Genomic DNA, 27,422 nt, shown 5'->3' with positions numbered 1-27,422 from the left:
AACAATATTTGGTGGCATACGTGGAGCACCTTTGCATTGCAAGAGTAGTAAACACCTTCAACGATACGCAGCTTCCAATATCCAGGCCTGATATTTTCATGAGTCGCCCCGTTTCGAAAAAAAAAAAATCCAACTGAAGTTTAAGTATGAAAGCAAGAAGCAGCCCAAACAACCGTCAGGAAGCATGGCTCGCGCGCGTACTTAATTCCTAGCATGGACGAAGCGAACGAACACGTGCGTCACCCGAGCGAGCCGGAGCGCGCGGCGTCCTGGCCGGGACGTAACTCGCGAGAAGGCGCCACTCTAAATTCTGGCCGCTAGAGTACAATAAATTGCACAACGTTATACACACGTTGTGCAATACCCTGTGTTGGCCCTGTATGTGCCCCATCGATTTGTTGGCTTCGAATATGTATGCGGCTCCTAGTGCCGCATACGCGAATAGTGTTTGAAGAGTCGCGTGTGAAATTGGAGTGGTGTATTAAAACCCAATTAAAAGGAGAGGGAAATGAAAGCGACATTGTTCAGTTTTATATAATAAACCTAATCGTCAAGCATCACACATCATTTGCTCTATTTCGTCTGGTTCAGAGGCACGCAGGAACGAGGCACTGGTCCGTCCTTCTACAGAACATGTCGCGCCCTCTTCAGGAAGCGAAGATGAAAGTCTAATCACTGTCCAAGACGTCAGTTACCTTGAGATACTGTCGAATATGTTGCCAGCAGTCTTCGTGAAGGCGGTCCAGCTGAAGCCCCTTACTCTTCGAGCGTTCTTTGCATTTCACCGTATTTCTAACGACACCGGCGTATCGCATGTAACCGTTCAGGCGCTTGATTTCCCTCACTTTAGCGCAAATTCTTGCTTTCGCCTCTTCTTCAGTCAGAGAGAGCAGTTCTTGAACTTTTCTGATTAACCCACGACTGCCGGCTACAAGCTCCAGGGCTTCTGCAGTGCGTTTGTTGCGAACGCCTTCAACGAAGTAAGCGGCGAGCGTGATCAGTGCAAGATTTCGACGCACGACCCCCTGGACATGTAGGCACTCTTTCGCGCATGTGACGGGGCTGTGAATCAGCGCGAAAATAGCGTAGTTATCATTAAACCTTGGCGACAGCTCTCGAAGGAAGGTCTCCATTGCCGCTTCACAGCGGACATCAGCCCAAAGAGCAATTTCGCACAGCGACTTGCTTTTCGCAATCGCCACAGCCAGAAAAGATGCGTCAGCGTCTGTAAGCCACACGTTTTCCAAGTAAAGCATTTCAATGTTATTTCTTTTAGAAAGCGTCCTGAGATAATCGCTATGGCCTCCAGCTTCGGTGTCATCGCCTTCGGAACTGCTCGGAAATTTCAGCACGATTTCCCGTAGCGTATGCGCTGTTTCCAGATATCTCAAAATAATAGAGCGGGTACTTGCTTCGAGAGGAGCCTCCCGTTTCACTCTGAGCTTGAACGAAGAGATGCGGGTGCAGTGAGAAAGTTGACGCATCGCCTCCTTAATGGCGTCCGATGTGTCAAAGCAGTCCGTATTCACGATCACTTGCGTCAATAACTCTTTGCAATCGGCAATTTCTTCTGTTGAAGTCCGTGCGATGTAGGCGCTGTCTATGCGGACGAGCGCAGCCGTACCGGACGAACGAACAGCCCTGAAAATGGCAACCACGTTTTCGTCGCGCACGCCTGTGACCGTCACGCCCTTGATTGAAGTTTTCACGAGCGCCTTGAATAATGACTCGCACTCACGAACGCTGAAACCGGAGACGTCCGCTGTCAAGTACTCTAGGGAGGGGTGCCTCGCCAAGGCATTTAACCACCTGAAAAAGTGTGGGTCTGAATGATGTTGCTGCAGGAGTCGCCGTAGTTGTCTTATGTGCGTTTCCCCGTCGTTGAGCTGGTCCTCAGAAGCGCACATTACGTCCAAGCATCGCAGATTCTTGTTTTCGTTGAGCAACTTGGCTATGAGGAGGAAGTTCCACCTTGTTTCAAAAAAGCCCGAGATAACTAAGGTTTGTACGTTCTTCTTTAAGCTAATGGAATCTATCACGGCTGCCAGAGAAGGCGCTTTTTCAGCGCAGCTTCTCTGAAAGGTTAGTGAGTGCACCTTGCAATCTGCTCTTTTCAAGTAGTTTGCCAGAAGAACGGTAGTCGTCTCAGGATCGCCATTTACCAGGCAGGCGGACAAGCTCAGCGTCGTTATCGTGGAGTTCTTCATGAGCCCGTCGAACAAGATTTTAGCGTCTGAACTTTTCAAGTGTAACTCGGTCAGTTCGAGGGTGGTAAGCGTCGACGTTCGTGCAAAGAAAGCGGAGAGCGAGTTCGCCGCAGCTGCGTCGAGGGTGTCGTAGGTCCACGCCAGATCCTCGAGGCAATTCATGGATTGGACGGCAGCGGCGAATCCTTGGACGAGCCTCGCATTGGGATGCGCCGAAGTTAGGGTCACTTGCCTGAGGGAGGGCTTCGGCTGAACTAGGGCGTTCGAAAGAAGTTTCGCTTGATGGTCGGAAAACTCGAATCCGGCGATATCAGCACCAATGGCACACCGATGATGCTTGAGGATATGGCTCACAATGCTCAGTGCCCGGCGTTGCTCGGCCTGCGTGGCGCCGCGTTGGCCGCCTTCCGCAGCGTCCTCGCGCGCTGCTCTCGGCTCCAAATAGCGCATATCGTTTGGTGGGATTGCTGTGTAGAGACGGGCCAGAGATAGTTGTCCTGGAAATGCTTCTGTGAGGTCCAGTCCAACAGGCCACAGCGACGGGTTCAGTCTGTTGACTTCCATCAACATGGGGCACACGCGATCCCGGCTCGTCTTACACGGTGGAAGGTCGAGGCATTCTGCGTCTGTGAGCACGAAATGCAAAAAAGGCGATTTCAGTTGGTGAAAAAACTGACAGATAACTAAGAAAGCAAACTGATAAATTCGCACCCGCAGTTTAATCCTAACACGACAGCATGGAGCCTCTGGCCCTGCTAAGCTGCACGTTAACGTAAGCCTGTTTTACATGTTGCGACTGGAGCAAGAAAGAAACTCGGTGCAGTCGCGCGCGTCTCAATGCAATCTTTAGAGGGCTCATCTCACACGAATGCGACTTCAGCAATGCGGCTGGAGGGACGCCCAGAGTTGCTTTCTGCCGGATTTTGTGGTATATGCCGCGTAAATTTTCGATTGTAATAAAAAGACAGTGCGTTGCGATATTCTTGACCTGTATTTAACAGGAGTAAGCATTACGCGTGCTTTGTAATTTAAAAGCGCTTCGAAGTTAATATTTGCTTTGCAGTGCGTAACAGCGGTTCCTAAAGTTCAGTGCGAGAAGACATGACTGACGTAAACAGGGGCCCTATAACGCAAAACTATTCCAATGTGTTTTTATTCCAATCTCCTGACGTCAAATTTACGCAGCCGTCAACGCAAGCATCGGGCGGTGACCTGAAGCGTTGCCTGAACAGCCGAATAAAACGCTCTCCTCGTTTATAGGTGGCCACTTTTGTTTGCTTTCAAAACGAATATTATAGGCTATATTGAGCGGATTTTCTTATATAATTGGCTGACAAAAGGCGAGGAGCACGCTAAAGTTCTTTCTAACAGGACGCAGTTTGTAAACGCTAATAACTGTAATTCTCGGTTTTCTAACGTACCAGCAGGTGTTCCTCAAGGGTCAGTTCTGGGTCCACTTCTCTTTTTAATCTATATTAACGATCTTCCGAACTGCGTTCTTTCCTCTTCCATAAAGCTTTTCGCGGATGACTGTGTTCTTTACCGTAAAATTACTAATCCTTCAGATTCCCAAGAGCTGCAGGACGACCTTAACCGCGTAATTGAGTGGTGTTCTAATTGGTGCATGCAACTAAATTCAAATAAATGCAAGGCCATGCATATATCTCGTAACACTGCCACGCACACCTACTTTATTAATGGTGCACCTGTGACGTCAGTTAGCTCTTACAAGTATCTCGGCCTTCACATATCAAATAACCTTTCTTGGCACTCGCATATTGACGTTACTAAAAACGCTAATAGCATGCTTGGTTACTTACGCCGTAATTTTAGCTCTGCCCCTTCTTCCCTGAAGCTAACTCTTTATAAAACTTTAGTTCGCTCCAAATTGGAATATGCTTCAGCCATTTGGGATCCGACTCAGTCGTCATTAGTTTCTTCTCTTGAAAGTATTCAAAACCGCAGTGCACGCTTTATATTATCTAATTATTCTCGCTATGCAAGTATTTCTTCAATGAAACGAACTCTTAACTTACCTGATCTTTCGTCACGCCGCAAATCTTCCCGTCTCTCCCTTTTTCACAAAGTTTTTCACTTGAACCCCCTTTTAAAAGAGACCCTTCTTACCCCTCCGTCATATATTTCTGCCCGCACTGACCACAGCCTTAAAATCGGGGTGCCATTGTGCCGTACTAACCGGTACAGTGACTCATTCATCCCCAGGACAAGCACGGACTGGAATCGCCTTCCCGCCTCAATCGCACTCATCACCGACCCTACTAACTTCAAAACCGCCGTTCAGAATGCCTTTTGTTAATATCTTTTGTAAATTTTTTGTTAATACTTGTTTGTATTTTTTATTTTTATTTTTTACTGCATTACTTCTTGTTTTGACTCCACTCCTTTCTGTAACGCCTTCGGGCCTTGAAAGTACGTGAAATAAATAAATAAATAAAAGTGGAGAGGGTTCGATGGGGCCGAGCCAGCGCACTGAAAATAGATAACCGGATGAAGAGGGAGGTGCCTCTGTGTGCGATTGGTCCGCTTTCCTTTACTTAGCTTGCGGTGGTTTGTCTAAAATCGCGGCGGCGTGCGACGGACAGTTGACAATGCCACCAAAATGGATCCTCAGCAAAGAAGAGTTGGCAGAGCGAAATACAAAAAGTGCCGAAAGTGCTCGAAAACGTTACATGCCCACGCAAGAAGTTTCATTATACGCAAATGAACCGATGCTCTCCGGCAGGTACGAGTAGCCAGTGCCTGAGCGATTGGCGGCAGCCATCTTTTATTCGTTTTAGAACGGGCCAACCTGCTGCTACTCAGAAAAAGATTCGATTTTGTTGGGCACATTAATGCATTTTGAACGCGTACACTTCACTTTGACGCGATGAGTTTCAGCAGTTTTGTGAGGTCGCGTGACGAGCAGGTGAAGTGGTGCAGCCTGAAAACTTTTGACGAATAGCAGAGGGCTAACGGCGAAGAGGCGTCGAATCAGAAATAATAATTTTTATTTTCTTCGGTGTAATCATGCATAATAAGTGTGTACACGTCGTATCAGATGGGGAGCTATCGCGGTTAGTGCAGGCATCAAGCTCAAACCACTGCTCAGCAGCAGTTAGTGAGGCCTACAAGTGCGCAATGTGTTTGCAGAAAGTCTAGGCTCGCTCGACTATGGCCTCTCTGCGTTAGACGCGTGCTCTCCAGGAATGGCGTGTAGAGGCTCGCGCAGCAAGCGAAAGGGACACGCAGCCCCTTAGACCGCGGTGGAATGTGTCCGTCTCCACAGGGAGCTCAAAGGCAGGAACCAGAGGCAACTACGTGTACAGCGGGCTTGAACGGCGCAGGCAGTCACGGCGCCATGAGCAGGGGTTTCATTTCCGTAGCCTGGTGCTCAATCATCCTCCACCAAACAAACGGGCCCTCTATGAATAGGAAGCGAGCAGAATCGCAAATTTAGACCTGAAAACTCCCACTAGCTGCAACGTAAATTAGGCATGTAAGCTTTCTAATGCGTGAATAAATGTGATGGGCATTTGGTTAGGTAATTCATGTACCCTTGGTGCCTATACACCATCCACAGTACTCGCAAAACATTGCCCGTACTCCGCTGTGGCTTTGTTCCTGATTCACCCTACCCGATTCATATGCGGAATGCAAAAAAATAATAATAAAATATTGTCTGATAACGTAATGCTAGTTCATCGATCAAAATTTGGTGCTACATAAGCCGCAGCATCTGAAGGAAAATATCATTTAAACACTAAATATAAAAAAAATCGAAGTTGAATATCATGCGCTCTTTCAATAAGTGATTAGAGTGCCTTGAAGATACTTATGAACCGACACTGTGTCTACAGGTTGTATGGTGTGACTTATTTTCATTACGCAGGGCCCATTTTTCGCTCACTGGTACTACTTAGTCGGTCGGCATTAAACCATACTACTCTGTTCCCTGTAATAAGACCACCAGGGACCGATTAAAATAATGCTCGCCATAAAAATTGACGTATTACAACCAGCAATACCTGCGGCCACTGCCACTAATGCTTGATGGGGCGTAAACTAAACATCATAAACAGGACGGAAACATTCACGGCCGCAGCTACTAGTGGGGATGACCCAATTTGTCGCTTCTTCCGCATCGTATCACGTTGACAGTGGGTTACTTGCTACGCTATCCAGAAGCCTTATTCACGAGTTCAGAAAGACTTCATTCTCCTGCACATCTAATGAGGCTGTTAAGCTGAGATTATTCTTAGCCACGCTTTTATAACCTAGAGTAAACATGGGCTGTGAGGCTGCAAATGAAAAGAATGCGTTCCGCATTGAGGCGTTCATTACCCTGGTCATTACGGCTGAAGAAGCCACCCATCTTGACGGTGATGTCACGATCTCAATAGCGAGGCTGTTGCGTGGCTCCTAGATTGGCTGAACTCCGGCTCGCTTCTTCCGCCTAGGAGAAACAAAAAGACCTGAATGTCAGACACTTGCTGTTATGGAACGAAGAGAATACGCGCAACGTGCCGTGGCCCCACAAACACTAATCTCGCATGCGCGATTATGCTTCGGAATGATTCTTTGGACTCCTAGAGTGTGAGATATGCGATTGAACAAAAAACTTGGTTATACGACGCGCATCTTTTTTTAAAAGTATACTAACATGTTAGGATCCATAGCCAAAAAGGCTAGTACCGGGTCTAACAACAACATTGACATTTAAAATAAGAACATGTAGGAGCGAATCTATAAATTTCTCTCAATACCTGGGTATTTCCATAACTAGACAACGATACATACTGTTTGACAGTGTTTTTTTTTAAGACGAAGACTTTTTTTTTTTAAACACAGCGAAAAGGTTGCTTAGAGATTCCAAAAAAAATTGTAAAAGCTTTTGATGTGGTAGGGTGTGGAGTTCGAGATAGCGGAGATAGAAAGTTCTAAAAGCCGCCTCCCATGTATTGGGCCTTCGAAGTTAAATAGTCATTTTAATAAAATTATGCAAAGTTACGCAAAATATGCTTGTACAGGCAGTTAGTGTGCTTTGACGGACCCAATTTTCTTGCAGAGTGAGAAAGCACATAATTTTCAATAAAAATATTTCCTGTTTTTTTTCCTATCAATATGATGGCACAAGGTCGCGGGATCGAATCCCGGCCACGGCGGCCGCATTTCGATGGGGGCGAAATGCGAAAACACCCGTGTACTTAGATTTAGGTGCACGTTAAAGAACCCCAGGTGGTCGAAATTTCCGGAGCCCTCCACTACGGCGTGCCTCATAATCAGAAAGCGGTTTTGGCACGTAAAACCCCATAACTTATCAATATGATGGTGTACGCTTATATTTCAAATGTCAGGACAATAATATTTGAAGACTACTTTACTTTCTTTGATTCTCCTTGAGCGTTTCCGTTACCAGAAATCCATTATCAAATTTCACACTCAGTCGGCTGATTTCGCATTAAGGCGCGTCAATCTAGGCACAACGTGAAGCCGCGAGAAAACGTCATCGTGACGTAAAGGGAAAAAGCGAGTTGCTGAATACTTCACTTCCAAACATAAACATATGCCATAATAAAGACTAAATAAACAAGGGAAAAATTTTGGTGATTATTTGTATGGTGACTCTAATTTGTCGAGAAAATTATTGTGCACGCCAAAGCGCACTAACCTCCAGCACAAACATATTTTCAGTAGCTAGCATATTCTTTCTTTTATTAAAGTTTTCCTTAGTTTAACATTCAAGGCCCATTATATAGTAGTAAAGCGGTAAGTTAAAACAACTATTGCTTGCAGCTCTCGTACTGCCAGTCGAGAACGTTATGTAGTCGCAGGAACGCGATTGATATACTTTGTTATGCTATTTATAAATTGGGCTACCTTTAATTTATAAAGCGAGCAGAACGGTTAAGCTATATTTGAACGATAGAGAAGTTAGCTTCTATCTGTTGCTTTCGATGATGTGATTATTGCTACTGCTCGTTTCTGTATTTCATTTATTTATTTATTCATACTGCAGGCCTAGTTTGGTCCAAGCAGGGGTGGATTAGAATCTTCACAAACTATAACAGCAATTCATTCTATACAACCAAAGATGCTTGAGACTTGAGAGCTGTTCGGCGGTCAATACTGGACTGCTGTCTCGGTACTATTATGGCCGAGGCATCGAAGCGAACGCTGATCGTGTCGAAGGAAAGGCCACTGAACTGTGAGCGTGAAACAGCTTGATATTCTCCCAGCTAAAAGATGGCGGAATGTTTTCACCTTCCTCATTATTTCGATGTTTCTTTCGAAATCTCAAGGTGCTGCCGCTGGAAAGGCCTCACTGATATTTTTGAACGATCTTTGTTTCCTAGCCAGTCAAAAAAAAAAAAATCTCAGTTACAACGAAACCCTGCAGACACCGTTGAACCCATAAACAATATGAATGTCACCCGTTACTGCCAGTGTTTTCCTTCCACATAAATTTACAGCCCTTTTCGTGCGAAATTGGCAACGTGAGAAAAGAACCGCAAGTTGGAAAATTAAGCCTTCTATGAGAGAATCGAAGGCACAGCGATACATGAAGGAAAAACAAAAATAAAAAGAATTCACCGTTGTTTGTGAAAATATTTATGCACTAAAATCCTTTTATTTAAAGAGTAGGAAAAACGCCGCCGGAAGTGGAGAATGGTTCCCTGTATTTTGAATGATGCTGCTACACAGGCAGCACACCAGCAATGGCCCAAGCATGGACCATTGTTGGTATATTGGCAAAGTGCAACCCAATTAAATGCTGGCCGAGAGTTAAAGCCAAGATTGGACCATTGTTATGCCAATGGAGCAACCATTGTGCTGCCAGCGTAGGACTAATGTTAAGCCATATCGTTGCCATTATTATTGCCAGCTTGAGCCGATGCCCTTTGCATGACGAATATTGTAGATACGCTGGCTCTAGAGCACGCAGCCATTCTTACCGCGAACCTATTGCTAACGGAATTTCTGATAGCAATTCTCCCCATACCGTCTTCCTCAATAGTAGCTAGGAAATCTCGACAAAAAGATATGTCAAGAAGCAGAAGTCATCTATACTTGCAATTAGTAATAAAAGAATACTGCAATTCACTTTTATGACAGTTTATTTGCGAATAATTTTGCACAAACAGGCATTTTCCGTGGACCTAGATGGGTGATGCTCGGTTATAATCAAACAGTTTATTTACAGGCAGGGCCCTCAGGATAGGAATCGGGCAAGGTACCGAGTACGGTGGGCTGGCCAGGGGTTTCAGGGCAGGGTCCTGACGTCGGTATAGGCAGATTGGTCAGTGCTTGTATGACAGCGGGCTGGTCAGGCCCCCGACGACCACGATGACGCGATGGTTTCGTTGAATTTGCTACCACTTCCAATAGCGACTTCACTATTACTCGGAGGAGATGCTTGCACTGTAAAATAAAAAGAAATATTATCAGAGTTGCTCGTGTGACATATGTATGTGGCAGTGTCTTCATTTGAAAAATTGCCATACCGCAAGAATATAAGTTTGAGCAGAGAGTTCGAACGGGTGAATCAAGACATTTTCTTTCAAGAGAGTTGTCAGATAACACTTTTTATTATTTCAACATATATGGCATATTTCGTGGAAGGTGTAACAGAGAATATTTAGAACACATACATAAAATGCGCAGGATTCATCCGCCTTGTTTACACCCCACACCTCGTCAACGTAGCACTTTATAATTAAAAAATTGCACCAAAACCTGCTACAGCACCAAAAGCCTAGATTCAGTGTGTGTAGGCACAATGCGGCCTTCTTGCGAAATTTTTAATGTGAAATCCGAGATGTTCCGTCAGAAAACACTAGCAAAATAGGCATTGACTATACGGAAAGAAAGAAATACTGCCGGCTGGAAATGATGCTTGACCTAGAACAGTGAGAAGTAGCGCGGTTCCACGGTATGACTAGCAGGATCAGGCAGCGCGCATGGCTTGATAAAATCGAAGTCCTGGAATTTGGGTGAGATTCACAAACAGATGTTGAATTCCAATGGCGGAGTCGGAGCAGCCGACAGACTCCGCGAGCGTGCACTCGACTCTGGCGTAGAGCAACGCCTCCAAATCCGCGAGTGGAACACAACCTGCGCCGCCGGAGCAAAGCGGAAGCGGAACTTCGATCGCCGAGTTACCCAGGATACCTTGCGTGTTGTCATTTCCTTCCGCTGTTTGCTCCCAGCACCGCCGTACCGGTCACTTGTCTCTTCAGCGCCGTTCACCTGTTGCTTTTTTAAAAGTGCGGAATGGATATCTCGCCAAGCGTGCAGCAGCTTTTGCTTCTTCGCGAGTCGTGACCGGTGGCGCCTCCCAGCAGACAAACGTGGTAAAGGAAATACGTCACCCAGAGTTCCGGTTCACTCCGCCGATTTTGGCGGAGCATCTTTTTCTGCTCCACGAAGTGACTCCCGCTCTGAATCCACTCCGACGCTCTCATTGGAACACCTTGTACTCCCGTTCTTACTCTGTCATTGGAACACACTTGCTCCGAAACGAGCAGAAAAACTTGCTCCGACTTCGCCATTGGAATTCAACAAGAGATTTACACGTGTTCTACTCTGGGCACTATTCAAAGGCTGCGAATAAAAAGAGCTATGTAATTACAGGCACTCTACATTAGCCAGGGCTGTTTCAGCAATATATACACCACGTGATATCGCTTTGGTTGGCAGCAGTTTATAGCATTCATCCTAATAGTTCACAAAATAATTGTCGATTCAGCTCACGGCGTTTCTGCTCAGTAAAAGTTGATGGGTCTACACGAGCAATTTATCAGCACCTAAATTTCCGCAGGCAAGAAATGAATAAAATGAGAAAGCATATTCCAGTGATTCTTTCGGCTGTGCGCTAACTTACTGCGATAGCAGCATTTTCCAGCTGTGAAGACCACCATTTCATTTTAGATTGCCTGCTTATTCCTGAAATAACTGCGTTCCGCCACTACAGGGAACTCGACAACGATCTAGCGGTTACATGAAAATGTATTCATGGAATGTGTACTTAAAAATATGCATTGTCATATTTGACATCGAACCACTGCACATGAAAACTATTCTAATTTTCTTGACAACCTAAATTTATAATGCGCACATCAATGGCGCAAGCTTATAGCAGGCAAACGAAATATAACGTTGCAGTCGCCATTACACATTGTTCTTTAGGCCGTCCAAAATCAATGCAGTGCTGAGCATGAACAGAAAAAATTCAACATTAAGGACGCAGCGAAACCATGAGAAATGTTAGAACAGTATTATACACTGTTGGCAGTAATATACGCGCAAATCATGGAATTAAAAAGCGAAAAGAGAAAGTGTTTAGCAGCTGGACATAATTTTAAAGGCAGGAGTATCCTGAAATTTAGCCTTTTGAAACAACCTTGCTTGTAAAACACACAACTTAACGCGTCGTTTCCTAATTCACTCCGTCTGGCTCGTTATAAAACTTATAACATGCGCAATACAAATGCACTCACCACTGTAAGATCCATGCTTCTGCGTATCCGAGTTCACCCCACATTGAAGACGGTGGTCACCAGCGCCAGCTTTCTTGTACTTGTTATTTCGCCTATATTAATTCTAACACTCACAGAAATACGTGGCCACTTTGCTGCGTATTTCAAGATGTAGGCTTCTCCGTAGGAATGACGACCGAAAGCGAGCATTTTTCACGATAGAAGTGCGCTGACAAGAACGGACAAGAGTGCAGGCACTCAGGTGGTGTTGCACCCAGTCGGTGTGCTAGCGATGCATAGAAAGAAAAAAAATGAAAGGAAAGGGTCAATGAAGAAAACGGCGTAAACGCCACACTTTCCCCCTCTGGACCTAGCACGACCGTGTTCTTTGGGCGGCAGCGACGGAGGGAGAAAAGGAGGACAATAGTGACCCCGCCGCGTTTTCCCGTGCGTGCGAGGGCAGCCAATTCGACACAGCAGCTTGTAGCTGTCTGAACGCTTGATTGATAGCATTGACCAGGCTCACGTGGGTGCGTGGGTGAAAGGCATGTGGGAGCTGAAGAGCGGGACGTTCGACAAAAAAAAAAAAAAAATCGGGAATGCGCTGTGCCAAACACTGGCAAAGACGAGAGGGTGTTGACACGGACAAGCACAAACTTTCAACTAATTTTTCTTTCTGTCGGTCATTCATAAAGGAGCTTACTACACATGCACGAACAAACAAATCTATTGGAATGGGAGCATGATAATTATGTCACCGCAACATGCCATGCATGCTAAACAAAGTTTCACTAATACATATGCACTACATCTTGATGCAATATAAAACAGTACCATCAGCTCTGTTGCACTGTAATTCTCGATTCTCCTCAGAATCCTGATCCTCCAAAGTCGCGGAGCGTACATGCAAAATATACAATGCGCGTGCAAATGCGCAATACCATTGTTTCTTATGGAAAGTTCATGTTCCCATGCACGATCAATAAAGCAGCGTCTAGTCTGCCCGTTACGAGACTTCCCCTGCTTGCTACATTGTGCATTGTCTTTTCTCTTTAGGGGGCGTATTTCGGTGAAGGCGAAGTGGAAATGCGGCCGCGTACCACGCATGGAGTTGACGTGGAAGAACCGCCGGTGGTTAGTACAAATCCCCCCGCCACCACCCCCCTACGATGCGCCTAATAATCACATTGTTGTTTAAGCACGTAAAACCCCATATTTTAATTTTGTATTGAGATTTTAAAACGTCATTTAAGCTTAACACATTTGCTTACTTCAAGCCCTGTGTTGTTCCAAGAAGGCAAGCTTAGTAACCCATGTTGGCAAATCAAACGAATGTCGGTCCAATATTTCCCGCCTTTTTGAATGTCAGTGCTAATATTGTTTTTTGCACGTGCCAGCCTTGGATCTCTATCACAGTGGTACAGCCAATATTAGATTCACGCTGTTTATCTTGGTTTATCATTGGGCAAGCAATCAGAATGGAACAGCCAATATTGGCACCACGTTGTTAACCTTAGGTCATCACTGTGCCAAGAACTGCCAATACGTATAGAACGTTGGCCCGAGCATGGGTAGTGTGCGCTAGACGCTATAGTATAGCGTACGCTAAGCAGCGCGCGTTTTTTACAGTTTTAGTTGGCCTGCGAGATCTCAGAGCCATATGCCGTCGTTGCGGCTATCTCCCGACTGCAGCGATAGGTGGCGCTGACATCTCGAATGTATCTCGAATGGAAGGGTATAGCAGCATAGGGTGTGAAAATAGGATATGTAGTTGGAAAAGAGAGCAAGGAGTGCACAATTGCCAGTAAACATTTTAACGTTGAACAAATAACAAATATAGTCACAGGAGTCGAGGAAGAACTTGGCAATTAGCCAAATAAAGAGTTGGAATATAGTGAGCTTCTAAGTGTAATAACGGCCGAAATACTGAAATAGAAACAACATGTTCGTTGGAAAGGAAAAAAAAAAAGAACCCGTAAAGCTGGTGGAACAAGGACAAATGAGAGGCGATCGCCGAACGACAGAAAGCATCCCGACAGCACAGGCAAAGAAGGCGCTGTTGCCGCAGGATGAATTAGCCAGTAAATGGGAAATACACCGGGAGAAAAAGTCTATGGTTCAAATACTGGTGCAAGCAAAGATAAAAGGTGAAAGTGGCCGTTGGTTGCCAGAAATACGTGAGAAAATAAAGGCCGCACCTAGAATATTTTGCACCACACAAAATTATTAGGCAGGAAGTCAACAACATTATAACAACGTATTCTAGAGGAAGATGAAAACAGACTGGAAGGAGAAGCGGCAATAAATTAGATCCGAAAAATAACAGCCGCATCTTTCCAAAGCAATGACGAGGTTGTATTTGAAGAAAAACAGAGCATGAAAGAGACAGGTGGAAAAGGAGCTGGTGCTGACAAATTTCAACTGGAAGAAAGCCGAAGAGAAAATTTCTAAGCGTACAGGACCAAAAAATAAGGAAGCTCTGGTGAAAACAGTGGATGAAGCTTTCAAAAAAATGACGAGTACCAGATAGCTGGCGACAAAGTAGAATGAATTTAATTTATAAAGTTAAGGGGGAGAAAGATAGAATTCACTCGTATAGATCGTTGACCATTACATCGGTATATACAGGCCAGCACCGCAGGCATTCAAATTAAAGCTTCAAGCATGCGCAGAGAATAATAACATTTTGGGAGAACTTCAGAATGGCTTCAGAACAGGTAGGCGTTTAGACGATAAGATATTTGTTCTTACTCAGTGCACTAAAATATCAAAAGTGGAAAGCAGACCGTTATATATGGCCTTTTTCGACATTACAGGAGCCTATGACAACGTAGACCGCAACATTTTGTGGGATATTCTATAAGTGGAAGGCTTAGGTGACGATCGTCTACATGTTTTGAGAGAGATTTACCTAGAAAATACCGTCTGCGTTGAATGGCAAGGGATGAGGAGCGAGGAGACAGTTTATATCAACAAGTGACTGAGGCAGGGGTGCCCTTTATCCCCACTGCTGTTTATGATGTACATGGTGAGGATGGAGAGGGTGCTAGAAGCAAGTAATATCGGGTTTAATCTCTCATACAAACAGGCGGGTACAGTAGTAGAGCAGCAGCTTCCAGGTTTATTTTATGCGGACGATGTTGTGTTGCTAGCTAACAAGCAAATAAATTTGCAACGTCTGGCTAGTATCTGTGGACAGGAAGGCAACAACTTAGGTTTGAAATTTAGTGTTAGAAAATCAGGTGTTATGGTATTCAATGAAAACAGTGTACAGACAGTGGCAATACATGGCCAGGAAATACCTTAGGTCATCATCATCATCATCATCAGGCTGGTTACGCCCACTGCAGGGCAAAGGCATCACCCATACTTCTCCAACTACGCTGGTCATGTACTAATCGCGGCCATGTTGTCCCTGCAAACTTCTCAATCTCATCCACCCACCTAACTTTCTGCCGTCCCCTGCTACACTTCGCTTCCATTGGAATCCAGTGCGTAAGTAACCCTTAATGACTATTGGTTATCTTCCCTCCTCATTACATGTCCTGGCCATGCCCCATTTCTTTTTCTTGATTTCAACTAAGATGTCATTAACTCGCGTTTGTTCCCTCACCCAATCTGCTCTTTTCTTATCCCTTAACGTTACACCTATCATTCTTCTTTCCATAGCTCGTTGCGTCGTCCCCAGTTTAAGTAGAACCCTTTTCGTAAGCCTCCAGGTTTCTGCCCCGTACGTGAGTACTGGGAAGACACAGCTGTTATACACTTTTCTCTTGAGGGATAATGGCAACCTGCTGTTCATGATCTTAGAATGCGTGCCAAACACACCCCAGCCCATTCTTATTTTTCTCATTATTTGAGTCTCATGATCCGGATCCGCGGTCACTACCTGTCCTAAGTAGATGTATTCCCTTACCACTTCCAGTGCCTCGCTACCTATCGTAAACTGCTGTTCTCTTCCGAGACTGTTAAACATTACTTTAGTTTTTGGCAGATTAATTTTTAGACCCACCCTTCTGCTTTGTCTCTCCAGGTCAGTGCGCATGCATTGGAATTGATCCGCTGAGTTACTAAGCAATGCACTATCATCAGCGAATCGCAAGTTACTAAGGTATTCCCCATTAACTTTTATCCCCAATTCTTCCCAATCCAGGTCGCTGATTACCTCCTGTAAACACGATGTGAATAGCATTGGAGAGATCGTATCTCCCTGCCTGACGCCTTTCTTTATTGGGATTTTGTTGCTTCCTTTATAGAGGACTACGGTGGCTATGGAGCCGCTATAGATATCTTTCAGTATTTTTATATAAGGCTAGTCTACACTGTGATTCCGTAATGCCTCCATGACTGCTGAGGTTTTGACTGAATCAAACGTTTTCTCGTAATCAATGAAATATATTTATGAGGGTTGGTTATATTCCGCACGTTTCTCTACCACCTGATTGACAGTGTGGACATGGTCTATTGTTGAGTAGCGTTTACGGTAAAGGCTACCTCAGGTAACAGAATATAAATACCTCGGTATGTGGATAAACAAAGGCAATAGATATATGGAAACACAAGAAAAAACAACAGTGAAGGGGAAGAGAAATGCAGTCATAATGAAGCGCAGAGCGCTATGGGGATACAATAGGTACGAGGCACTCCGAGGTGTGTGGAAAGTTGTAATGGTTCGTCCGCGTATTCGTAGCGCTCATTTCATCAAGTAATGGTTCCAGGACTTACTTTTGGAAATGCGGTTGTTTACTTTAAATCAGGGGTACAATCAGGACTCGATGGGAACCAAAGGTCAGTGGCACGCCTCGCACTGGGGGCTCACGGGAAGACTAAAAATGAAGCTGTGCAGGGTGATATGGGCTTGACTAGTTTTGAAGTGAGGGAAGCTCGCAGTAAAATTGAGTATGAAGAACGGCTGAGGAATATGGAAGAAAGTAAATGGGCTGGGAGAGTGTTGAGGTATCTGTGCAGGAAAAACATTGATTCATAGTGGAGGAGAAGAACTAGAAAGCTTACCAGCAAGTATGCGGCCTATAGGGTGGGCAACACACCAAAAAAGAACGTCAAGCGACAAGCCAGAGAGGCTGAAATAATCTCATGGGTGGCGGCAATGGAAAAGAAACCTGCCATGAGTAACTGCCTAAGAGGAAAAAAACGAAATCAGGAAAGAAACCATTTATGATAACTCAAAGGGAAGCTCAGTACTTTTCGATGCAAGATTAGGATGCCTTAGAACATGCACCTATAAAGCGAGATATAAGAAGGAATAAGAACCACGCGCTTGCTGCGGTAAAGCTAGCGAAGCTATGCATGTTTTATTAGAATGTGAAGACGTGGGCCCAGCGGTCGATTTATTTATTATTTATTTATTTATTTTATTTATGAATACTGCGATCTTGTACACAACATCATAGCAGGTGGGAAACATTGTGTGAAGATACAGAATTACACACACAAAGAAAACAAAATTGCACATAGAGATTCAACAAGAGAATACAGCGACAAGGTCAATTAACAGCAATCAATTCAAATGCTCTTGAAATGAATGTAATGATGTCTGTCTGACAACATCATCCGTGAGGTTATTCCAATCAGTGATGGTCCTTGGAAAAAAGGAATATTTAAAACAATTAACTCGCGGATTTAATGGTGTTATAGGAAGAGAATGGCGATTTCTAGTTTGGTACCCCGAGGAATGGGTAAGGATATTGGAGGTGTCAACTTTGAGATTATTATTAATTAATTGATAGAAAAACTTTAAGCGACATATGCGATTTCTGTTAGGAATAGAGGGTAAACCGCTTTTCTTGAGGAGGTCACTGACTGATGCTCGCCCGTAAGTGCTATATATAAACCTTACTGCTTTCTTTTGGATTCTTTCAAGTTTATTTATGTTTACCTTTGTAAAAGGGTCCCAGATAATTACTGCGTATGCTAAGATTGGTCTAATAATAGTGTTGTAGGCAAGGAGGCGTGTACCAGGGGTTGCTAGCTTGAGCGAGCGTCGTAAGAAAAAAAGCTTTCGGAGAGCGTTTGCTGAAACATAGTCGACATGCCTGGTCCAAGAAAGGTTATCAGAGATCCATAGGCCTAGATACTTATATTCTGTGACTTCGTGAAGAAAATTATTATTAGCAGTGTAGTAATATAGAAGAGGGAGCTTTTTAAGTGTTATTATCATAAATACGGTTTTTTCAAAGTTAATTGACATTTGCCACTTCTCACACCAAGAAACTATTTTTGCAAAATCATGATTGAGCCTAATTTGATCGTCAGTCGAACTTATTTTCTCATACTGCACGCAGTCGTCCGCATATAACTTAACACGTACTGACAGGTTTTTAACAATGTCATTAATAAATATTAAAAACAGTAGGGGGCCGAGGACGGATCCCTGGGGAACACCAGAATCAACAGGAACGTAATTGGAGCAAGTTTTATGCAGTTCGACAAACTGACGGCGATCAGATAGGTACGATTGTATCCATGTTAATATCTGTTTATTACTTATAATAAAACTGAGTTTATGAAGTAGTTTCTTGTGCGAAACCTTATCGAAAGCTTTTCGAAAGTCCATAAAGATAACATCAGTTTGTTTTCCTTCATTGATTGCTGTCCCAAAATCATGGATTGTTTCGACCAGTTGAGTGCATGTGGAATACCCTCGTCTGAACCCGTGTTGAACAGCTGCCAGTACATTATGCTCGTCGAGGAAATTAGTTAGATGCTTATGAATGATGTGTTCCAATAATTTGGAACACATCATTTAGGCACGATTGGCCTCCTTGGTGCCCCTGGGTTCAGCGAGAACAGTGGAAAAGTAAACATATCCACAATAGGGATTAGTAAGAGACGATTGGTGGATTGGTGGAAGAAAAGTAGGGAAACGACAAAAAACGGAGACGCACAAAAGCACAGTTCACAATAGGGGATCAGAAAATTTGGATGTGGCAGTTCATAGTGTTTTCTTTTTCTTTTTTTAACCTAAGTAGGACAATAGACACTATAGTAGCGAGAGCTTGGTGGCGCAACCCGCCGCTCCGTTCCAGAGGGAACGCTCATAACATGTCATCCATCCTTTCTTTCGTTAGGCTTCGACTCGTTCGAAACGAGAAGCAATCTTGAAAACACCACAAGGTTATTCATGATACTCTGTCGTCGAAGCAGCCTGAGACTAAGCGAAAGCCGTTTACTTAGTCATTGGCTACGAAGAAGTGCATTTTACAAAAGAAACGCCAAATTCAATTCGAAGCGGGCAGCCGGGACCGCCGCCATGTTTCACGCAAACTCCGCAAACCACGCAAAGACGCTAACCCTGAGTCTGAGAAATAGCGTGCCTACGCTATATGCTATGGGTCGTTTAGCGTTCTGCGCATGCGCAGTGACCATCCGCTATTTTATAGCGTACGCAATGGATAGCGTACGCTAAACTAAAATTGTATGATGCTTCTGAGTGTGACAGGACCATCGCAAAATCGTTAATGAATGATGAAAACGAAACAGACCCAAGGATTGAAGCTTAAAGGGGTCCTAGACCAGCCCTCTGGCTTGTTGAAAAGACATAGTCTGCGGATAGCATACGTTGCAGTGAACATCTCAGCAAAGTTTTGCACTCGTGCGCGGCGCATGGAGTTCGCAAGCAAAGCGCGAAGTCAGGTTTCTCTCAAAAGCTCTCTCTTCAGCAGACGCCTTGGCGGACTTATTGACAGCGCTTCAAGATGCGAAAATTGGATGTGGCTACCATCCGTCGGTCAGGCTGATGAAGGACAAAGCCGGTTCGCACTACGTATGTAGCACGGTCAGACTGGAGCATACGAGTGCGAGTGCGCACTCAAGCACTGTCGTGCACAAAGCAAATGCTGCTCACACGCACTACAGTTACACGTAGCTGCGGTCTTCTACGTAGCGTAGATACCGCGGTCGCCTCAGGGTGCCGCGACGAGTCCACTGGCTAAGCGCGCTGCGGCTCGCTGAGGACAACTGCGTGCGGCTTAAGAGGAAGCTTTAGCTCGGGTGCTCCTATCTAAATACATGTAAAAGGAGAATTCGTTTTTCTCGGCAACCACTGCACGAAATTTGACGGGGTTTGTTCCATTTAAAAGAAAAACTTAAAATCTAGTGACTGTTGGTTTCGAATTTTTGAGTTAGGCCGTCAATATTTTATAAAAAATTGACAAAAATTGCAAATTTTCAGAAAACGAAACTATAAAGTTTACAACTCTGCAACTCAACAAGAAAAAATGATATCGCAATTCTGTGAATTGTAACTGATAGCACATCGAAAGCGGACAAAATCGATATGTTACACATGAACCTCAAAATATGTAATAATATTGTATTTACAACTTTTGCAGAGCCCTCGTAAACAATGTAACAAATTCACGTAAGATGTAAAATGACATATAATATTTGTCCGCTTTGAATGATCTGATGGATGCCGTTTACAGAACCGCGATATCTGTTCTTGATGCAGAGCTATTAGTTTGTAAACTTCATGCTTCTATTTTTTTCAAACTTCTGAATTTTTGAAAATCTTTCTAACAAAATTCAAGCCCTAAATCAGAATTCTGCTTCCAACAGTCACTAGAATTTATCTTACTCTCTCAAATGCAACAAATTTCATCAAAATCGGTCCAGGGGTTATCTCATAAAAACGTTTTTGCGTTTTTACATGTATTTGAATAGGCCGCGTCGGAGTTGGGCCCGAGCTAAAGCTTTGGCGCGTCGTAGGCGCCGAAATCGGAAATAGTGGCGTCTACGTCAACATCCGTAATCCAATTTGAACTGGGGGTCGCGGAGACAATTAGTAGGAGGGGCGTTATGGGAACGCCCCGATCCGCTGTAGCCTTTGCCGAGCGAGGCATTGAAGAAGGAGCGGAAGCAAAACGAAGGGCGTGTTTGATTGCGAATAAGTCCGCTTCTGTTGAACGCATTGAGGTGCTTTCTGAAATAGCCTATTCTGCCTTCAAATGCATTTCTCCACTTCGAGCAGCGCTTGGAAATCGCTGGTGTGCGGCTTTTCGTGGCACAAGACGGGCATCGAAACGTAAGGTGTCTCTCCTAAATTTACACTCGGAATACCGTTTCAAATGAGGCAGTTAGTTACGCGCCAATTCAATGCTTTGCGTAAGTTACTGTTTCACGCAATAACCCAGAGAAAAATTGTCCAGCTGAGCCTTAACGATGTGAGGCAACCCGTGGGGCTAGTGCGGCGATCGAGCGGAAGGCGTGAAAGGGTGTCGACGCTACCTGCCGCCGTCACATTACATGCCTTTCTTTGAGTCGCATTGTAATGGACCGGAGGACCGCAATCCGACCATTCTGGACAAAAGCAACTGGTTGACAATCATATGGGCTTAAATCAGCCAGGTTTGCGGAACGAGTGCTGAGGAGGCGCATGAACTAACGATAGCGTTTGCCATCACGACGAGACCGCACTGGCAATGCGTCATATACTGACGTGCTGGTACTTTCAGGTAACATGAAAATTTTTTTTTGCAGGGCCACAATTTTGAGGACCGCACATCGCATTCTTAGGATAGTGCACCAACTCCCACCGTACATACACATCGTGTGGGCTCAGGGCAGACGTGTACACGTTCCAGAAAGAAAATAAGCGACTACCATTACAACGCCTTGAAAAAATGTAACTCATCACGGTTAATAATAATATTACGTTTAGATAACTAAATAAGTACTAAAAATTAACGATACTTTCCATTCCACATTTATTACAACTGCACAGCTACAGTAAATCGAACTATTTAGACTAGCTTTTTCAATGCGTCCTACGCTACGCTTCACACGTTGTTTATTTTCACTGTTAGCCTTTTCCGAATTTGCTTTGGTAATACTCCCTCGTTTTCTCGGGAAGACATCTGCAGTGACACTGAAAGCTGGCTCGATGAGCGCACTGGAGAGAAGGGCTGCGTTGCAAAATACGAACACCTTGCTCACCAGGCAGGACCCTAAGTAGTAACGGCACACGGATCAGCACGCGCGTTGTTAGTACTGACCAAGCGATTAAAGCAGGTCAAACGGTGGACAAATTGGGCAAACTAAACAACAGCAACTCTTTTTATACATTGTAAGCGATCACTGCACAGTAGCAAGAGAAGGAGTTGTCACGACGGGTTTTCATTAGTTCGCAAACAAGTTTACATGCAGTGGTTGCAAGGGTGTGCGCCTGTGAAACTGCAAGATGGTAAGTAGTCCGACAAAACAAAAATGGAACTGCGCTCTGCCATCCGACTACTTGCACACCGATACGCGCGCGTAAGGTCCAGCCACGTTGCTGTGACTATATGAACTGTCATTTTTTGAGTTTTCATTGTTTGGGGCGTTAAATGAAAGTACACATGTGATGTGACGCCATCGAAGAAAAAATTATGTTCCACATCCGTCCACCCATGGCTATGAGTGACGCTGGCTGACAGTCCCAGTGTTAGCTCTAGTAAATACCCGAGTTAGTAGACAAATCGATAGCCGTCGCCGTAGCACAATTCGCAGTGCTACGTGCGCTTAATGCGGATGTTGTGGGTTCGGTTCCCACAGGCGGCGAGTTATTTTTTCGCCCACTTTCATTCCCCTTTTCCCCCATTGCTTATTGTCTACATTTCAATTTCAACCACAACTAATTTCCCCCGTTGCTTTACTTGGCTTCATCTTCTGTTGGCTTTATATGGTCGTCTATACGTGTTCCACTTAAATTGAGCCATGCTTTAAATAAATGCAAATGCCACGTAGCTGGACTGAAATAAGACAATGTTGTTGTCATCGTTTGGAGATGCTGAGATAATTTTTTGCATTCTGCCTAATTCGATAATTACTTTTGATTAATGAACTCCTCAATCATTATAATGAGATTAAATGGGTCAATGAGAAATTGTAGAGGAACACGAGAAGCTCCCGATACAGCTTTGTGTTGTTCAATAGGTGCTACGTAAAAGTCTTTTTCCCAGAGTCAAAGAAGCCCGTGAATACAAGAAAAAATGCCTCGAGCGGCCAGTCGCGCGGCATGCAGAGTAACACCGTGTATACGTACTTGCCAACCAGGAGCCTTACTGGCAATACTTTTCGTTCATAAGTGTAGTTACTCTTTGTCTGTTGGCTTTATGTGGTCATGATTAGCAAAAATCGAGCTCCTTGGTTTCCCTTCTCTCTTTCATTCATAGCGAAGGTCTCGAACCTGACAGCCTTGATGCCATTAGGTAGCACGCGAGGACTTTTTACCCACGTGCCCACTCTTCTAAGTTCTCCTAAAGTTATGAAAAAGGGTGTTCCCTATCTGCCCACCGCAGTTGTCTTCGTTAACAAGTCCGAAATCACGACTGGCTTGCATATACTTCTACGAACAAGTCTAGCGCGAGAATTCATGTCAATACGGGCCGAGTTTTGCTTTTCCTGTATGTGTAATGACGTCATTAAGCAGGAGGTGGTCACGACGGGCAGAAAATGGTGAGGTTTAGTAGTTCGCCCGGTCGTCTGCTGCATCGACCTTGTCTCTTATGCTGCTGCTCGTTTCGCGACTCGATGTGGCAGCGTAACAGATGCCCGAGTGACCCGAAGCAAGTGCCAGAGCGTCGGCATGCTTTTGTGGCCATCTTCAGCGTCGTGTTGTCGGAACACGTACACCTCCTCCTGGGAAACGAAACTGAGGCGGCGTCGTGGAACACTTATTACAGTAAATTATTCACGCCGCTCTGACACTCGCTGGTATTTTAGTTTTTCTGGGGTGTCAGCCTGCAGGAAATTCGCTCAATGCAAAAATAAATAGTAGGTAAATGTCGTATCAGAACTATGCGAAATAATTTCAGGCGCTGCGCAGAAAAACGAAAGAACAACGTTAAGAAAAAATGAAACAGAGCGTACTATATCGACGCTAACTGGAGACAAAATCTATCTGCTACTCGCGCTCACTAATGTCCTCCTGAGTGCGGAGGGGGGGAGGGGGGGGGGGGCGTGCGGCGCGTGAAGTCGCGGGGCTAGGACACGCAAAAGGCACGCGTAAATGCTCCGTCACCTGCCTTTCTCAAAGAAATGGTGCTTACCTACTGCACGCCAGATCTACTGGGGAGTGCTGAAGAACTCCGGTTTCGGGCATAGCAGTTCTGCAATTCGTTGATCCAGCCTGGTTTGGATAGGAACCTGTCTCGTCCGACGGACACACTGCCGAAACAACACTGACCGCGCCACACTTGTACGCCGGCCGCGACATGTCCGCGGCTGCCGAGTCGTCCGCCAGACGTCACTGGGTGAATGTACCCGACCCCTTTATGTGTCCACTAAGCCGTGCACGTGTTTTCGGTGATTGGTCACAGCACCCGCACTCCCTAGCCTCGCCCTGGGGCTGACCGCCGTCCACAAAGCACTGTGTGAGTCGCGACGGCAAGGCGTGAAGCGTCCTTTGACCCCGTGCCAGTCGCGGGAAAAGCCCCATTGTTCCTGCGCTCCCCGCTAGCGCGAAAAATAGCAGCCTCGTCCACTGCTGAACGCTAGGCAGGCTAGCAGTGCACGCAAAAGGCACGCACAGGCGATAACATATATATTAGGGAAAGAAGCCCTTCGTAGTTTATATTTACGTACAAGTGAAAAATGAAAAGGGATAGTACATGTCGTTGCTTAAATAAGCATAATCGAATATATAGAAAGGGACAGCTACAGGGTCGAAGCTACTTCACGTGTGTGGCAGCGCCAAGAAGTCCTACAGAGTTTGACAGTGGTTTCTTTGCCGCCCCATGGACGGAAAAGGAAAGAAAAAGACTAGGATGGAATATGACGTTAAGCAATGAGCCTTCGCAAGGCAACGTCTTCTCATACCGTTCTCATAATGTTTTTACTTGCGGAATCATGTGAAATGAGCACACAGTGCCTTAAATCCGGCAAACAACAGGGCGTATGTTTCTTCGTGGTGGGTTTGAGTACTGCTGGCCACCGGAGTTCCCGCGGCTTTCTCCAGCCCGTAACGCTAGCTTTCTGTTCGCCGCATTTGATTCGTTTAGCTTTCACCACCGAAATCTGAAATTGTCGCCGTTGCGACGGCAATAATCTCTCCGGACAGTCTAAACGATCATCTGCTACGAGTTCTGAGCCGCGCAGCATACTAACGGACGACGAGTCCACTGCAGCTGCGTGGTATAGAATTGAAACTACCGCTTGCCATTACGTGCCTGGGTGCTTTTCATCTTCATTCATCTTGCCTTTATGTTTATGACTACGATTCAACATTGTCGCATGACGCTGATTCCTAGCTTTTTCCCCCTCGTTGCTTTTTCTCATTCTCTAAGAGGAGATATTGAATCGGTGTAACTTGTTACTTGCGATGGTTACGCATTTCGGAAAACACGGAATAATAAATCGAGAAAACATATTTAAAATCCAACATGATATACTATATATTTGTACGCCTTATTTTTCTATAGTGTTATATTGTATAGTGCTATAGTGTGTAGTAGATTTTCATTTTTCGTCCCCATCATATAGGGACCCACCACTGTGTATTCACGATAGAACTGTTCGTGTCACCTCGTTCTTCATACATCAAATGACCACAACGTGTAACATGTGGGAATTTCATGGTCTCAATGTTTTCAAAATCAACTTCTTTGATTACTCGTGATCGCTTTGGTAGCCTGCAAATGCCAGCGTAATTGAAGCTGTTAATGAAGAGAGAGATACAAAACAAAGAGAAAAATGCATTTATATTTTAGGCTCTTACCTTCAAAAACCAATATCCGATTATGAGACACGGCGTTGTGGGGGACTCCGGATTAATTTCGATCACCTGGGGTTGCTTAACGTGCCCCTAAATCTGAGTAAACTAGGATTTTTTAAAAATTTCTTTTTGCATTTCACTCTCATCGAAATGCGGCTGCCGCACCCCCTACTTAACCCACAACCTCGAGCTCGGCAGCGCAACGACGTAGCCATCATAAGCTACCGATGTGCCATAGTGGCCCGTGAAGTTTGTTTGCCTGATTTGGCTATAGCTACATTAAAAGGGACACCTGCACCAAAAGGTAATTGGTGGCGCAAGACTACGAGGACAAGAACACAAAAAGCAGGGCGAATGCCAATTACCAACTTAATTTTATTAAGCCAAAACAGTCGCTTTTAGGAGCTGCCTGCCGTCACACATTCAAAAGGTCGAAAAAAAAAAACGGCAACGCAAAAGAAATATTGAAGAAGTAGCCTATCTCACCACTGCCGCGGCACTAGGAATGCCACAATGAAAGTGAAACCAGGCTGTCATCCGTAAACAAAAATTCCTTCTCGAAAACGGATGCCTCTACGAAAATGGATAATAAGTTTCCTTTGTCGATCCATTGTGCTATCTTTGATTCAAATCAAGTTAAATGAAATGGTAGCTCACATTGAGCCAGCATAAGGAGACTTCAATTAAACTTCCGCTGTGCATTGCTCAGGAAGTTTTCTGTTGACGACGTCATATTCATTTCTTGTGCAAATGTTTGTTTTTTCTACATAAGCTGGGACATGCAATCAATTTAAGACAGGTGCCCTGGGTCACTGTCCGCGTCACGTATTGATGTTCGTTGCCGTCAGATGCCTAACCCGCCCCCCGTCCTCTGGCCCTGTTCTGCCCGATTTCTGTGCAAGCCACTCACCCTAAGTCAGTTCAAGGTACACTGAGTTGTTGTGTGTTCCAAGAAATTGGCCCCGTCGTATGCGCTCTTCCTAAAAGTAGGATGCACACGGCTTGTCAGGCGAAGAGGCAACGCAGGCGACATCCACGTGGAAAGAAACGGGCCTTGGTTAGTACGAAAGCCGCCGAAACCGTACCCTCGCTCAAAGCTAAGGAGAGGAAGTTCCGGTCAGAATGGGAAGCATGCGAGGAGAAGGCTGTAAGGTGAAGAGGAGAGAGTGTGGTTGGCAGGCGTAGGGGCGTGCACGGACCCGGGGCAGCCCGGCGCATATCAAGTCGGGGCCGAGCATGGGCTCGGGCCGAGAGGCACATTTCACCGGGCGGGCCGGGCTGGCGCTGGAGCCCGACTTGGGATCGAAATTCTGGCTAGCGCTCCACTTCCAAAAGAAATATTTCCCAAAGTAGCACACGCTGTTCTTCAGCCGCAGCACAGTGATTGCTCACGGCGTTAGCGAACGTGTAATGTATCGGGAATGGAGCCGCATCCATACAGTTGAACCGAGCGAGAAGCGGAGCTCAGCTTGCTGCACCTGCCTTCGCTTACGGCCTGTTCTGACGCTGCCGGCTGGCTTAAGTGGTTGCTGGCCGCTTGCCCGGCATTCGGTCGGTGCTGCGCAAGGCGGGTCGGACGAGTTTCTAAGCAAGAAGCGCCGTAACTGTCACCAGGTGGATGTTTTCCGCGAAGCGCCGCATACGTCGCAGCGATCTCGACCCTTGTCGTTGCCCTGCGGCGACACTGGAACTAGACAAAGCCTACAAAGGCACGCGCCGCCAGCGGTCCTCTCGAACTGATGAACAAACGGAGTCCGGGTTGCTTGCGAAGGCTGTAGCGTGTGGTAGCGAGTAGCCCATATGCAAATGGTTACACGGCCTGTTTTCGAGCATGTTGCTTTCATGAGAACGCACGAGACCGGGTAGCACGCGGATTCCAGAAATATGCAAGGGAAACGCTACTTTATCTTGTTTGTAATTGTGTATCTTGCTGCTTTCTTTTATCGTTGCTTTTTTTTGATGTGAAGCTGCAATGGAAGTAGTGGCCAAAGGAAAAAAGAATCAGGTGAACCGAATGGAGGGGACCAA

The 27,422-nt window shown here is 45.3% G+C and overlaps 1 protein-coding gene across 2 annotated transcripts in view; it reads right to left on the bottom strand.

The window, feature by feature from the left end:
* Nucleotides 1-511: 511 nt before the first annotated feature.
* The window catches only part of LOC135907885 (uncharacterized), a 47,688-nt gene continuing 20,777 nt past the window's right edge, over nucleotides 512-27,422 (bottom strand). For both annotated transcript variants that reach the window (XM_070532541.1, XM_065439636.2), the window contains 2 exons: nucleotides 6,549-6,660; nucleotides 512-2,833 (listed from right to left, as the gene is read on the bottom strand). In XM_070532541.1, coding sequence (XP_070388642.1) covers nucleotides 669-2,833; nucleotides 6,549-6,579 — 2,196 coding nt within the window. In that variant the 5' untranslated portion in view covers nucleotides 6,580-6,660 and the 3' untranslated portion in view covers nucleotides 512-668. The remainder of the gene's footprint in view (nucleotides 2,834-6,548; nucleotides 6,661-27,422) is intronic.

Source organism: Dermacentor albipictus, chromosome 1, assembly GCF_038994185.2.
Source record: "Dermacentor albipictus isolate Rhodes 1998 colony chromosome 1, USDA_Dalb.pri_finalv2, whole genome shotgun sequence".
Classification (NCBI taxonomy): Eukaryota; Metazoa; Arthropoda; class Arachnida; order Ixodida; family Ixodidae; genus Dermacentor; species Dermacentor albipictus.
Note: the sequence above shows the minus strand (reverse complement) of the source record. Positions and strands in the feature narration are given on the sequence as shown.